This window comes from Nestor notabilis, unplaced genomic scaffold (genome assembly GCF_000696875.1).
Source record: "Nestor notabilis isolate BGI_N333 unplaced genomic scaffold, ASM69687v1 scaffold13933, whole genome shotgun sequence".
In the NCBI taxonomy this organism is placed as follows: Eukaryota; Metazoa; Chordata; class Aves; order Psittaciformes; family Psittacidae; genus Nestor; species Nestor notabilis.
In genome coordinates, this window is record NW_009922464.1 from 840 (window position 1) to 14,827 (window position 13,988).

The following is a 13,988-nucleotide window of genomic DNA, read 5'->3' on the forward strand; positions in this document are numbered from 1 at the left end:
GACACGGTTTTCCAATAAACTTCAATAATTTTTTAAAAAAAGTTATAAAATACTGAAGCTATGCTTTATTGTTAATAGGCTGCTTTTTCCTTTTTTTTTTCTTAACAAAATACTGTCCTGTAATTTGTTTCACAAGAAATGCCTAGCTAAGTGTGTTGAGTAACAGAAAAAACTACAGCCATACATGCATGATGAGCTTCCACCTCAGGGAAACTTATAGGTGATGCAAGAAAAAGAGTTACAGTTGCGTGTTGCGAATCTTCCATCACTGTGTTTCCCTTCTAGTCATAGGGTAGCTTTCTTCAGAAAAAAACTTCTGTATGCATTTGGCTTCAAGACAGTTGCTTAGACTTGCCTTAACGTTGCTTCTTTTCTCAGTGATACAGTGATGAAACTTTGTCCTAGTAATAAGTAGTACTGACAGTTTTGTTTTACATTAATTTAAATTTGTGTACCATCTCTGAAACTTCCCAACTTGTGCCAGGCTGCTCAGGACCTAGAGGTTGAAGTCCTATAGCTGTCCACAGACACAACACTGGAATTAGTGTAAATGTCATCATTCTGACCAATAAATACGTGATTAATTTTTTTCATGAGGGTGTGGTGATAGCCTGGCTTTGGGCAAAGTTCTTAGAATAATGTCACACTTAAAAGCGTCAGTGTGGGAATTGGTAACAGTGGCAATTTTCATGACAATCATTGCACAACACTGTCTTGACAATCTTTGATTGTGAGTAGCTGCTGTATTTGTATCTTGAAAAAAACATTTGTGATCTTAGAGTATTCAGTTTGTTGAAGTTAATATTGTGAAGAGTAGCTTTTTAAAAATCACTTGACAACATATGATGTGTAAAATATTACTTAAACATTAATTGAAATTTATTTGTGTTTAATAGTGAAGAGAATGATGGAAGTTGGAAAAGCTGTCCTCCAGAGAAATAATTTTAGTGACTTGAATGATGTAAGGTATGTGATGGAAATCTTCTGTGTTTATGGAGTATGTTTTTACTTCTCAGAATGCTATTTTAGAGATGGTGACAACAACTGCAGTGTGATTTATTGAAGAAATCTGGCCTGCATTCACTTACTGCATGGGTTCTCATGTAGAATGTGCTGGCATTCAATATAAATACTTTTATTTTTTTTTCCCCTGATGAATATCCAGCTCAGATTATGTTCCAAGATTCTTCACTGACCACATCTTGGGATAGGGAGGGCACTTGAAACAACTTACTTAAAAGGCTGCTTTTTAGTTACATGATGAAAATATGCTCTAAGTCCTAGATTCCAGAAGAGAGGTAAACATTGTCCTCTTCAAGCAGGGGCACTATGTTGTGTTTCAGCCGTATCTGCCATCATCTGATTTCAGTGCTGCACCCTTTAGTTTAAACCAGTGCCTTTGACAGCTGAAGTAAATTGTACCATAATTTGAATAGCATAGAGTATAGAGGGCTGGGCCTTCATGATTAAAATAGGCAGAAACCACATCCATCTAGTGACACTTGGCTTTCCAGCTGAAAACTTGATGTGATACATTTAAGATACATTTTATTTTTTAAACTCTCCTTTCACCAAAATGTGTCTTAAATACAGAGATATGAAGGAGGTGGTCAGTGGGCTCTTGAAGAAGTTCCCTGAAAGCATAATTAAAGGGTATATTATTGTTCCTACCATTATGTACAAGAAAAATGCCATGAGTTGTTAATTTAGTTGCTCATGTTAAACAACATGGGATGTTCTTCCTGAATTAACATCACCGTTATTTTTTCACTTGTTTTCCTTTTCTGAAGAATGGGTTTTCACTGGCCTCCGTTCTGCTCAATATCCCATTTGCATCTTCACGTCCTGGCCCCAGCCAGCCAGCTAGGATTCTTATCTAGACTCTTTTACAGAATCAATTCCTACTGGTTTATCACGGTAAGTGTAATGCAGGTGAGCTTTTCGGTAAGTTTTCAATTGCAAGCTGAAAATATGATGTCTTTCTAACATTTTAACTACATCCAGAATTTTTTAGAGCAATTATTTTTGGCATTACTGTAATTATTATGTATATTTTGCAGTAACTGAGAAAATCTAATGGTAAAAACTCTTAGTGTTTATGCTTGTTAAGGGGAATGGAGTGCCTGTAACATTAGCAGCAAGCAGTACAGTAGTTCTGGATCTACTGTGTAGCTGAGGTTAGTGTGATATGCTTCTGAGAACATTTTGTAAGTATTTGCTCTTTAATTTAAAAGGATATATACAAATGTGATGGACTGTTATGCATACACCCTGGTTCATCCAGTTTAGGTGAAAACACGTCTACCTAATGATTGCTTTTATCAGGTCACATGGGTTTTGTCCTTTTGTCATCTTTAGATTAAAGCAAGTGCCTGCTTTACAAAAACATGGTTTGTAGTGATTTTTGTCAGTACAGATAAGCAATGAGACTGAACTGGCACTGACTACATCACCTTGAAAATGTCTTTCTCAAGGTCTAAAGCTTACTCTCACTGCTTTAATGTAGCAAAGAATTTGTCCTTGCAATGTAGCTACAGCATCCCTGTGTATTGTAAAATACAGTTTTACTTACTTGTGTTTGAAATGTGTTCTGCTTTCCCTTTAGCCAAAGCATAGAGGTGGTGTGGTTACTGAACAGATCCAGCTCTTACCCACATAAAGCATTATGCAGCCATGGGAACTCTCTGGAGTGTCCCCCATCCTCCCTCAGCACTGTGAATCATCCAGTATTGTTAACTTGGACAGTTCAGGATACGTTTTCCAGAATAGTCAGATTCTTTCTACTGAGTGAGTTGTATAATTTATTTGACCTTTTACAGCAAGGTAGAAAATGCAGCTTTTGAGGAAACCTGGAGAATCGGCGTTGCTGTCTTTCCTCACATTTCAGTTCCTTGTGGGTTAGTTGCAGTAGCTTCTCTTTCTAAGAAATGTGACTTGCTAAGTTCTGTTGCAAGCAGGGTGATGCTTTTGCTTCTTGCCGTAGAAGGTCCAATCTACCGATGAGGTGGAGAACTAGATGGCAGGGGGATTGGAACTATATGATCCTGAGGTCCTTTCCAACCCAAACCATTCTATGATTCTTGCCATGGAAGGTCATTGCACAGCCCAAAACAATGATGCTGAAAAAGGTCATCTGAAGAATATAGTTAGACTCTTGATGAGAAAAAACTTGGCTTCTTCACAGTGGTACCTTACTGGAGATCTCTCCTAGCTTGAAAAAAGCAGATGTCTCTGCTGTACTTTAGAGCATCACACAGCTATTTGGTCATCAAATAAGTATAGCTGCGTAGTTTTATTACTATCTTGGATTAGACAGGGAGATCAGTACCAAGTTTGGTTATCCAGTATGGATGCACTTCCTGTTGTCAAGTTGGAAAATGTTCTTCAGTTGTTTTGGGGTTTGCTTTCTGGTTGGTTTTGTTTGTTTTTTAAATTACAGTGGCTTGAATGTGATACTTAACAATGCAAAACAAGATTCAGATAACTGGTTTTAGTTGTTCCATGCTTTATCTAGCTTTATTTGCAAATAAACTGCAAGAGCTACTTATGTCCTGTTAAGTTGTTCTTAGCCTAAGTAGCAAATTGCATTTTTACTCTGTGTGTTTAAAACATGCCAAACTTAACATGGTTCCTTTGGAGATCTTAAAGAAACCTCAAGCACAAGTTCAGATTAAAAGATTAATTCAGTAGGTCTGGAAAAAAACCAAAAACAAAAAACGAGGCTAACAGTAAACTCATTTGCTTCAGAAGTGCCCATGTTAGTTTCCATGTGCCCACTTTGGCCTGCTAGAACAGCACTGGCAGGCCAGTGTTGTCTTTCTGCCCTGAGCCTTTCTGAGGGTGCTGTGGGCTGTTGCTGTTAAATATACAAAATACAGCTGTGGCAGTTATGTGCTACATGCATAACTAACTACATGATGAGAAAAGTATGTGTGAGCATAGTTATGTAACCAGAGAATGGAAGTGTATCTCGTGACATGAACCACATACATGAATGCACTCCATCCCTCAGAAACATAATGTGGCTGGTGTGCAGCTTGTTCGGTGATAAGAGGCCACAACACACCATCTCCCAGAGAATTTCAGTTCTCAGAGCTTGGTTGTTCTGAGCATTGCCATCTTCTGAGGTCTTTAAAACTACACAGCTTTATATGCTATTTATTTGCTTAAGCATCCTCTGACTTTCATGGGTTCTGTTTTCTCTTCTTGGCCCAATGGGAGTTTGATGGAAACTGGAAGAGAGTCTGCTGTTTAAAGCAATCATTGTATTCTGCTTCTGTTTCATGCTTTGTCTGTAAAAATGAAAACTATATGGTCTGTTAGTGTCACTGTTTTTAAAATTTAATTTTCAGTAAACTGGAGGTCCACGGTGTAGTTAATGTACTGCTTTCTCTCTTTCATAGGCTGAACAACTGATTGAGCGACTGCAAACTGAAAATGCTGCCAGCTGAAAGCACTTCTAGCCTTGTGTCACTAGCCAGTTTGTTCTTTGGCTTTGGCCTCTGCTTTAAGGTTGCAGAGTTTGATGTTGCCAATAATAAACCAGGATTAAAAAAAAGAGCTTTAGTTCCTTATAAGGAAATACAAACAGAATTTGAGGCTGCCAATCTAAGTTTCCCATTTGGATACTTTAGTCTGTGTACTTCTCTGACATTAAGGCGATATATTTTAATTATTTTGTATTTGTGTATATGCATACATAATACATACATACACATAGGCACAGATGCAGAGAACTTTTCCTAGTAGAAGGCAGATACAGCAGCAGAATGTACTCCAACTAAGGCACAAGCATGTACTAACATGGCACTACTAACAGCATGTTCATGATACCAAAGGGAGTATTTGTTGCAGAATCAAGCTTTTATTTTGAAGCTGTGTTGTTCTAGGATTGCAAATAACATTTAAGTTTCCATCTCTATTTGTATTATGTTAGTTATGCCTACTGATTAATAAGTACATGCTGAAAGAACACTACTAACTTTCTGATGCTAAACCACTTCAATATATTACCTCTCTTACGTGCATGACGGTGGGAGAGTAAATGTTAGTGCAGTAGGTGCCCAAAATGTCATAATGCTATGTAACATAGAATATAGTTTAAATGTCTGTGTAAGTTGTTGTATGTTGAACTTAAAGGTTGTTTCCCTCTTACATATGCAATATTTGAAATTAATTATTGTTTACAAAAAAAAAAAAAAAGTAAAGAGTTCAGAGGATTGATTTAATATACTGCTTTTCTGTGTGATAATAGAAAAAAAAAATCAAATTTTTAGATGGTTCTGATATTGTTCCCACTGGAAGTCCCTTGAAGATTACTCATGCCTTGGCTAAGCTTGCATTCTAAATGAAGTCGTAAGAGAAATGGGTCTTGAGTGGAGTGAGTATGTGGCAGGCTTGCATAATAGCAATGTGATTTGAATTTGGGATAGCAGGAACTCAGCCCAAAATTAGAACATGTTGGGCTGCTTAAGGAGCCTGCTGATTGCCTTTGCTCTAGTGAGTAATGTTAGTGCTCTGTCTTTCAATACCATATTAAGGCAGACTGTTCAGAAAGTCAGACCTCCAAAATACCTGGGGTGGATTTTCCGTGTTCAGAGAGTGTATCTCTTAGTGCCCAGCTAATCAAGTGTCCTTGGCTGATACATTTAGATGCAGCTGGGGTGTTCGTGGTCTGTCGCACCTGCAAGCTTCCCTGAACAATATCTTCTCACTGTTTTCCACTGATCCAGCACCTGTTGCCTTAGTTGTACAATGTATTACAATATTCTTACAGTGAACTCAAGTGTAATACTTGAGAAAGTTCACATCCTTCTGAATAATATTTTCTGCTCGGGACAGTTTACACCTCATTTCTGTAAGACCTTCTTCCTAATGTCTTGTTATTCTTACTAGTGGGCACTCATTTGCATCCCTTTAGGGTTTAAATTTGTAATGTCAGGTAGGAAGAGCCTGACTTAAAGCCACTGAACTTTGACTACTTCTGTGCAATAGATGAGGAGGTTTGAGCTGGCTCCTAGCTTTGTGAAATATCTGAACATTAAGATCTTTCAAGAGTTATGTCTGTGTGTTCTGATCTGTAATTAGTTTATGTGACTGTACTTAACTGTGACTTAATAATCAAAGTACCAACATGAACTGTTGTCAGAAAGGATTAATAAAAAGAATAAATGCTTATCTTGGAATGATCTTCCAGTGCAGTGGAAGAGTTGACTGTGGGGTTGGCCTTGGATAGCCCTTTGCTCACTCTTCACACCTAGTATGCCTCCCAAAATAGGAAGAGCAGAAGTAAGAAAACTCATGGGTCGAGATAAAGACAGTTTAATAAGTGAAGGAAACAGGAATGAAAAAAACAAGGTATGTGATGCAAAGGTAATCCCTCATGACCTCACACAAGCTGGCCAGTAGCAATGGCTGCCCCCACCCGCCCAAAAAAAATATCTCATGTATGGTATGGAATATACCTGCTGGTCAGTTTGTGTCAGGTGTGCTGGCTTTTTGCCCACTGGAGGGGCAGAGCAGACGAAAGAGGAAGTCTTGACACTCTGCAAGCACTGCTCAGCAATAACCATGCTGGTGCATTAAGCAATACTGTTTCTGTCACCAACCCAAAACATGGTGCCTTACAGACTGCTCCAAAGAAAACTATCTCCATACCAGACAGACCAAAGGTCAACTTTTATGTCTTCCATTTGAGAGGAGTCCCAGTAATGACAGTAAGAGTGGAAAGGTAAAAATCAGGATACAGTCTAGCTTCCAAACTTACTCTGATGAGCAAGATAGGAATTCAGCTTGTCTCAGCAGCAGACAGGCCTCAAACCAGCTCAAACAATAAAGCATTAAACAAAGCCACATTAATTACTGAGATGGATGCTCAGTATCTCATTACTGTTTTTCAGCATAGAACCATGTTCCATTTTCTTTCTATATTGACAACCATTCTTGCACTCAGCACATAATTTTTTTAATTAGGCAGAGAAATATTTTATGGCAAGCCTAATGCTTGAATATCATTCAGAATTCCTGGCTAGCCCCTGGAAGAGGTGGTGGGCAGACCCCATTAACTATGTCACCCTCTTCTACACCAGCATTATAACATCATTTTAAAACTTCCAAAATCATCTGTAGAGCAAAGAGAAATAAAACTCCTTGGAGAATGAACTTGGCAGCTCTTATTCTCCAGAAGCCTGGAGAAGCAAAGGGAAGTTGTTTAGCCACTGCCCCTGGCTCTGTTGTTCTTTGATCCTGTATTAGCTGTCCTGAGAAAAGCTGCTTTTTTGACTACAAGTTTAGGAATGACAAAGGTTTATTTGTGCTCTCTTGTTCAATTGTTTTGCATAAATTCCCAACCTAATGTGAACCCGCAGAATAAAGCTTTTACACTGAAGTACCAACTGTGCCTCTGAAAGGATGGAACAATACACAGACAGCACTGGTAGATGTAGAATAAAAAACAAGTTTGTGTTTTGACTAAGGACAGCATTTACAATGTGATTAAACTGGTAACTAGTCCTCAAGCTAATCTTAAGTCTTCTTAAGTGTGAGTGGTAAACAAAAGCATAAAAAAGGGAGCAAACCAGTGAAAACTGCATTTTAAATCTGACAAACTTGGTAACAAAAAAATCATTTGCTGTCATTGCAGTCTGATGTGCAACATTTATTGAAGTGCTGAAAAGTGCCTTCAGTGCTTGACAAGACAAAATACAGATAATCCCCATACAGTGTATAGTCTTAACCAGCTGCAGAATTCACAGGCTTCAAGTGGCAGAAGAGGAAAGACCTCTGAAGGAGCTTGCCACAAAGAAGTTTAGGAGAGATTTGAAGAGCTGAAAGTTACTTGGTAGAGTAAGAACACCTTTTAGAAGGTCAGTTTACTTACTACTCCAGATAAGCTGTAATACTAGAAAAAAATATAATAAATTCTGTTGCACTTATTCTAATGGGAGCCTGTTACAAATAAAGTTAGCTGTTGAAAAGTTTAAATTCCTATTTCATTTGTAGGTGCTTGTGTGATCTCCACATCACAGATGAGTAAGCAGAATTTTGTTAAACTGGTGAAGTGGTAGCTAAAAAATCACGTGCATTAGATACGATGCATTTGTGCCTCTACAGGCTTCAGGAGTAATTTCTTATTCTGGAGTACACTGGTGGACAAGCTGACCAACTGTATTATCAATCTGTTAGACTTCTTTAGAAATAGTGGCTATTGCTGGAAGCAGGACATCTGACTTGTCAACCTGCATGCTGACCCAATCTGTCAGCTTCGTGTTTATAAGCATTGCACGGGCACATAGAAAGATTTGTCACTCTATAGAGAATGCTCATGTAAAGCTGTGAGAAAATTTGGCCCTATAATCGTTTAAAAAAGTCCATTCCTCCATAAATAATCTTTTTTATAACAAGCCTTGGTTTTATTCAAAATACCATAATAGGGCAAGCTTTTTTCAGTCGCTTATGAAGTGGGTAAGACCAGTACGTTAGGGCTTACTCTGCTTCTGTTTGTTTTGATCAGAGATGTGCTTAAAGCTCTTGTAGGTGTAGTCAAGTGATATTTAAACTAATCAGCAGAAGGAGAGTGCAGCAGAGGCCATGTAAGCATCTAACACTAACTACTTACATGGCACCAGAAGCCTAGATTCCTGACATTTAACCATTTGAACCAGCCTTAATTAAGAACTAGTGAGCTACACACTGCCTGCCTTAACTGCATGTCCTTTAATGTATCATTTGTACAGTGCCCAGTAATGTATTGTTTTTCCTGATACTGCCATCCTGTTACCGAGCTGGTGTCATCTGAACCACCTGATACTGCTTCCTGCAAGCTATAAACTAATGGTATGGCAGAACTGACTGGATTCCAAAATTGTTAGAATTAAATGAACTGCTTTCCATAGCTGTATTATAAAAAGTCTGATTAGTTTTGAAATCAAAATATGTGTACAGGCTTTATCTAATGGGAGCTGAAATCCACTGTGGTGCGCTCATGCCATTTGGGCAAGAAATGCTGTTCCAAACAATGAAGCGTTTCAAATGTGTTAAGATCACAAATTATATGTTCAGCTGCAAGACACGGATTTGTTCAGGAAGAGGGAGTGGGTTGAAAAACTAAGAGAACACACACCAGCAGTTCCTGGTACAGTACATATTCCCCAGTTTCCAACGTGGTAAAATTATGTGGTGATTCAGACCCATCCTTTTTTTCTCCATGCATGCCCTACCTGCATCTGACTCCCCTGTCCCCAGATATACTTACTTCAGCACATTAATTTCTTCCTTCGTTACTACTTTCATTGTCTTTTCACTAGGAGAAGGAGGCAGAGGGATAATGAAATCTGTATTTTTTTTTGCTCAGTCAAAAGACCTATTTTGCTACAAATCCCTATTGGACGAAAATGTCAAAAAAACCCCCAAAACAAAAACCCAACACATTCTTTTAGGCTTTTTTCAAGAAATGATTGTTTTGTATAAAGAGTAAAATAATCTTCCACTTTTATCAAGTTCATAATTTATATATAATTTCAATATCCTTTTGAGGCAAGAGAATATCTTACTTTAAAGATCCATCAAGTAGTGTAGTTAACACCACATGAAAGCTTTTATTTGTCCTGGTAAAAATACAATTTTATATATATGTTATATATTTATATTTCTAATGATACAGTTTTCTTGGTGGGAACTACTGTGTATAAGCTCCCGATTATTTTTAATAGCATTATTACAACTACCATATATAACCAATCTTTTTTTATTCTTTTTTCAGCATAGAAAAAGTTCCCCCAAAGAGCCCTGAAGGAATCATTATCAGTCACCTTTCAGTCTCAGCTTTAACTAGCTGGTAATTTTTTCTCCCAGTTTGAAAAACTCGTGACTGCACTCTGAAAGCACAGCTCTGCCACAGATAAGTAAGGTATGAGACCGCACCACTGAACTTCTACTTAACGCACTTGGCATTACAGGGTCACTACTCTCCTTCTCTTGCAAACAACATAGCTAGATTTTTGGTTTTTCCTCATGAACACACAGTGCCCTAATATACAGTTTCTGTTGTCTTTCACATCACATTTTTTTTGTGGCACCCTACCTTCTAAGAAGAGGTGTAGCTGAATTCACCAAAAAGGCTGCAGAGCTTTCTGATTTTCTATGGTCTTGACACAGCATTAGAAGAACAGAATAGGTAAAAAAAGTGTGAGATACAGAGGAAAAAGAAGAGACACAGAAGGTCTGAAGAAGATATGATGGTAAGAACAGACTATGAAATACCAGAAGCAGTGCATGTCTCCAACATACATGCAAGATGCAACTAATTTAGGAACCATCAAATTTGGGAATTTTCATATACTTCATGAAAAGAACTTCCATTTATTCAGTATCACCACGTGAAAATAACCTAAATTTTGCTTTGTACTGGGCTGTTCTTCTGAAGAACTCCCCCAGAAGTTTTCAACTCCATGTTTTACAAATCAACGTCCCACACACAGTATTTCACAGCCTACAAGAATCAGTGTTGTATGGTAGCAAGTTAGTTATTTATACTCTCCATAACCTAAAGCAGTAAGCCAGCAGAGTTATTTGAAGAACTGTAGTATACTTGGTAGTGGATGATAATAATGAAAGGACAATCCAATGGCAGTGTGATGGCTTAGTTCATCATTTGTGATTTCTGTCCAAATCTCAAACGTTTTTACAAAAATATCTTTATCTTTCTCACCTACTTTCTCTCCTGCTCATGTCCCAGTAAGTAGCTGAGCTGGAATTCTGTAATGAAAACCTCTTTAAAGACGTTATCTAGATACATTTTTACAATGGAACCATGCAGCAGAATTCACTGGATGACAAAGCCTTATTCTAGTAAAGTGATGATCACATCATCATCTTTTCCTTGCCAAAGCATTTCACCTTCAAAATGAACCAGACCGTGTTTTCTGGCTCTTAACAAGATTCCCACTACCTTATTGGAGATAGTCACATACGTCTCAAACAGCTGCCCAAATGTTACACTCACATGTCCATCTTCTCCCACCTCTCCGGTGCTTCTGATGATCAAACACAGCTCTTCCACTTCCTTACCCACGTGTGACTGAGCATCTTTCCCTCTCTGCTCTGTCCGAGACCCTTCAGGGGGTCTCCCATAGGTAGGATCTCCTCTGTGAGTATGCACAGGTTTAGATGCAAGCCTGTCATCGCTGCTGAATGGGTTCTTTCTCTGATACTCAATGTGATCCTCTGCCCAGGTCTGCCAACTTTTCCTCAAATCACCCACCACACTGGCAGCTTTAGCACTCTGCCCTTTATCTTCTTCCATTTCTTGAAAATGCTTTATGGCACCCCAGCAGGAAACAAATCAATGACTGGTTTTAACTGTGGTTCCTGGGTGTGCTGCCAGCTGTGAAGAAAAAACAAGAGATCAGCCTGATAATTTTTGGAAGTTTTGCCTGAGTGAGAGGCAAGGCTGCTGAAAAGGATGTTAAATATCTGAAGATTTTGTTATGTCCACCCGTAATTCTACAGCAACGAAGAAAGAAGAAGTGATTTAGCTAAAACTCAGTCATTCTGCAATACAGGACAGTAAGTTACAATTACAAGGTTACAGGGCATACCACCAGTCCCACAGTTACCGTACATACCCCGTGCAATACAAACGTAGTCCAGTACTTACTCTTCATGCAATTATGCCTTTTAAAGAACTTTATCCTTACACCAGGCAGCCCTGCAGACTTCTCAAACAATCTAACGCTGTGCTGGCTGACCTGTTTAGCACAGGCTTACTGACAGGCGAGAGAGCAAATCATTCCGCAGGAGGCATCAACCCATAGGCAGGACTGGGCAGCCTTTCTCCTGCCTGCACACTGATTAAAGGTGGACAAACCCATGCTGTGCTGATGAGGTTCACACACACGATGGAAATTGTTATCCGCAGAAAACAGTACCTGGAGCTGAAACACCAATATGTGGTGGGACCAGGCGGATTTTCCTCATCAGGCACTGAAGAGAGAAGTATAAATCCAGTTAGAGAGCATGGCACTGTCTGCAATGCCCTACTTAGCGAAGAAAACAAAATCAGGATAGTTCTCCCTTAAAAGGCTGTGCTGTACAGCCACGTCTGACTACTAAAACCTACAGGCAGGCTGCCGGGGAGGGAGCTGCTACCCATGGAATTACGAGTACTTCAATTATCAACTGCCTGTGCAGTATGTAATTATTCTGATGAATTATGGACAGACTTTCCTAAGTACCTATAGAGATCCAAACGGGTTATAACCATGTATTTGATGGATCGTATCCTTCACCTGTTGGAATAGACACATTAGAGTTTCCATATAGCACATTAGTACAGCTGCTGCTTTTCTTACAGATACTCAGAAATAAAAGAGGATTAGTGCTGGCTTTTCTATGGGGAAATAGAAATGTAATTTCTGAACAATTCAATAACTGAATTACAGACTAGGCATGTCTGTGTTTTAAAAGCATTGTTTTGTTTTGGTTTTTTTTTTTAAAGAAAGGTTTCTTATTTGCCTATCTACATATGTTGCTGCTGTTGCATGTGAACCCCGTGAGCACTGACAGAGCTCTCCCAGAGTTCCCCAGCAGAATGTGCAAGTTTCAGTCAAACAACACTCATGTTGCCTTTGACTCTAGAAAAGTGCACGGGGTGAGCTGGAGATGGTAACACAATGGCTGGGAAAGACAACAGAGAACAACAAGCAGCAGCACACATGAATTAACAGCTTTTCATTCATAGTCCTCCACTTTTAAATTGAAACTCATGACTGCCATATGATCCTGTTGTTATATCTTTTGCGAGAGGAGGGTGGTGAATTCTAGCTTCCTGGATAAATCTGAATTTGAGTAATTACATTTTGTGTACTTAAAATTCCCCTGAAGGCTAAAAAGAGTAATTTTTTCTTCCTTTCCTTCCCTAAAACAGCTATGTAATGTTGCCAACATGACTGCCCAAATCCACACTAACAAACTGCTTGATTCTCCTCAGTAGCAGTACAGGTCCTTATGTTAAGCTTACAAACACAGCATCTGAAAAGCACTTTGTTTTTTTTTGTCAGAATCAAATACTCTGCAAATCTTAGTTATTAATATACATACACTTTCAAACTGTGCTGAGCAGCACATAAAGACCACAGTGATTTTGCATGGATCCTCAAGTCAAAAGCAAGAAAACCCAGAACTTTACTTAAATTCTCTGGAAAACAGTATCACTGGAAAACTGAGGCATTCACCTTCTGAGGGCAGTGTTCTGCAGATGAAGTAAGCAAAAGTCTCGAAGAGATTCATCTTAAACAGTACCAATAATACTCCCTTCTAAGGGGTTTCTAAAATGGAAGCTATACAGCTAAGACACTTAAACGGAGACAAACTGGAAAAATAAAAGGAGACTTCTTCCACTACCTGTCTTTCAGCAATCCCAAGGTTTTGTAAGCAACCTCAGACACATGGGGTTTGTCAGCAGTTCAGTGTTTATTGTTGGGTCTCAGCACTCAGCTGCTGAGGTGAACAATCCTAATCCATATCTACCTCTTTCTCTTCTAGTAAAGTTCACATTTTGATTGTTTTCTCGCCAATGGTCAGGGCAAAAGCTTCACAGCAAACCTCAGTTTTGATTACCACAAAGAGAACTGGAGAAGCTGCAGGACGAGATTACGGAGGTGCATATAGAACACTACCCATGCAGTGCTCACAGGTCATGAGCAAAATATTAGCCACAGGAAAAAAAAAAAAAAAAAGGCTGTCCAAAAATCAGCACAGAAAATACAGAACATGAATTCAGCACTGAGCTGGCATGGTCCTAATAAAAAGCTTAGTGAAATCTGGATAAGCCAAACCTTTCAGCTCAACATAATACGGAGAGCAGCGAGTATGGGATTATAGCTAGCAAGTCTAAATGTTAAAACGAAGCAAAACGTAAGATGCAATATAAAAACCTGTTTGTTTTATTTTGAGCCCCTGTTGGACAGTCACATCTCTGTCCCTTTCCC

At 38.8% G+C, this 13,988-nt stretch overlaps 1 protein-coding gene across 1 annotated transcript in view; it reads left to right on the forward strand.

Annotated features, from left to right (window-relative positions):
• The window catches only part of HINT3 (histidine triad nucleotide binding protein 3), a gene marked incomplete at its 5' end in the record, with an annotated part of 4,987 nt that extends 536 nt beyond the window's left edge, over positions 1-4,451 (forward strand). The window contains 3 exons of the mRNA XM_010011620.1: positions 897-966; positions 1,791-1,917; positions 4,404-4,451. Of these exons, the coding sequence (XP_010009922.1) occupies positions 897-966; positions 1,791-1,917; positions 4,404-4,451 (245 nt within the window). The remainder of the gene's footprint in view (positions 1-896; positions 967-1,790; positions 1,918-4,403) is intronic.
• Positions 4,452-13,988: the final 9,537 nt, after the last annotated feature.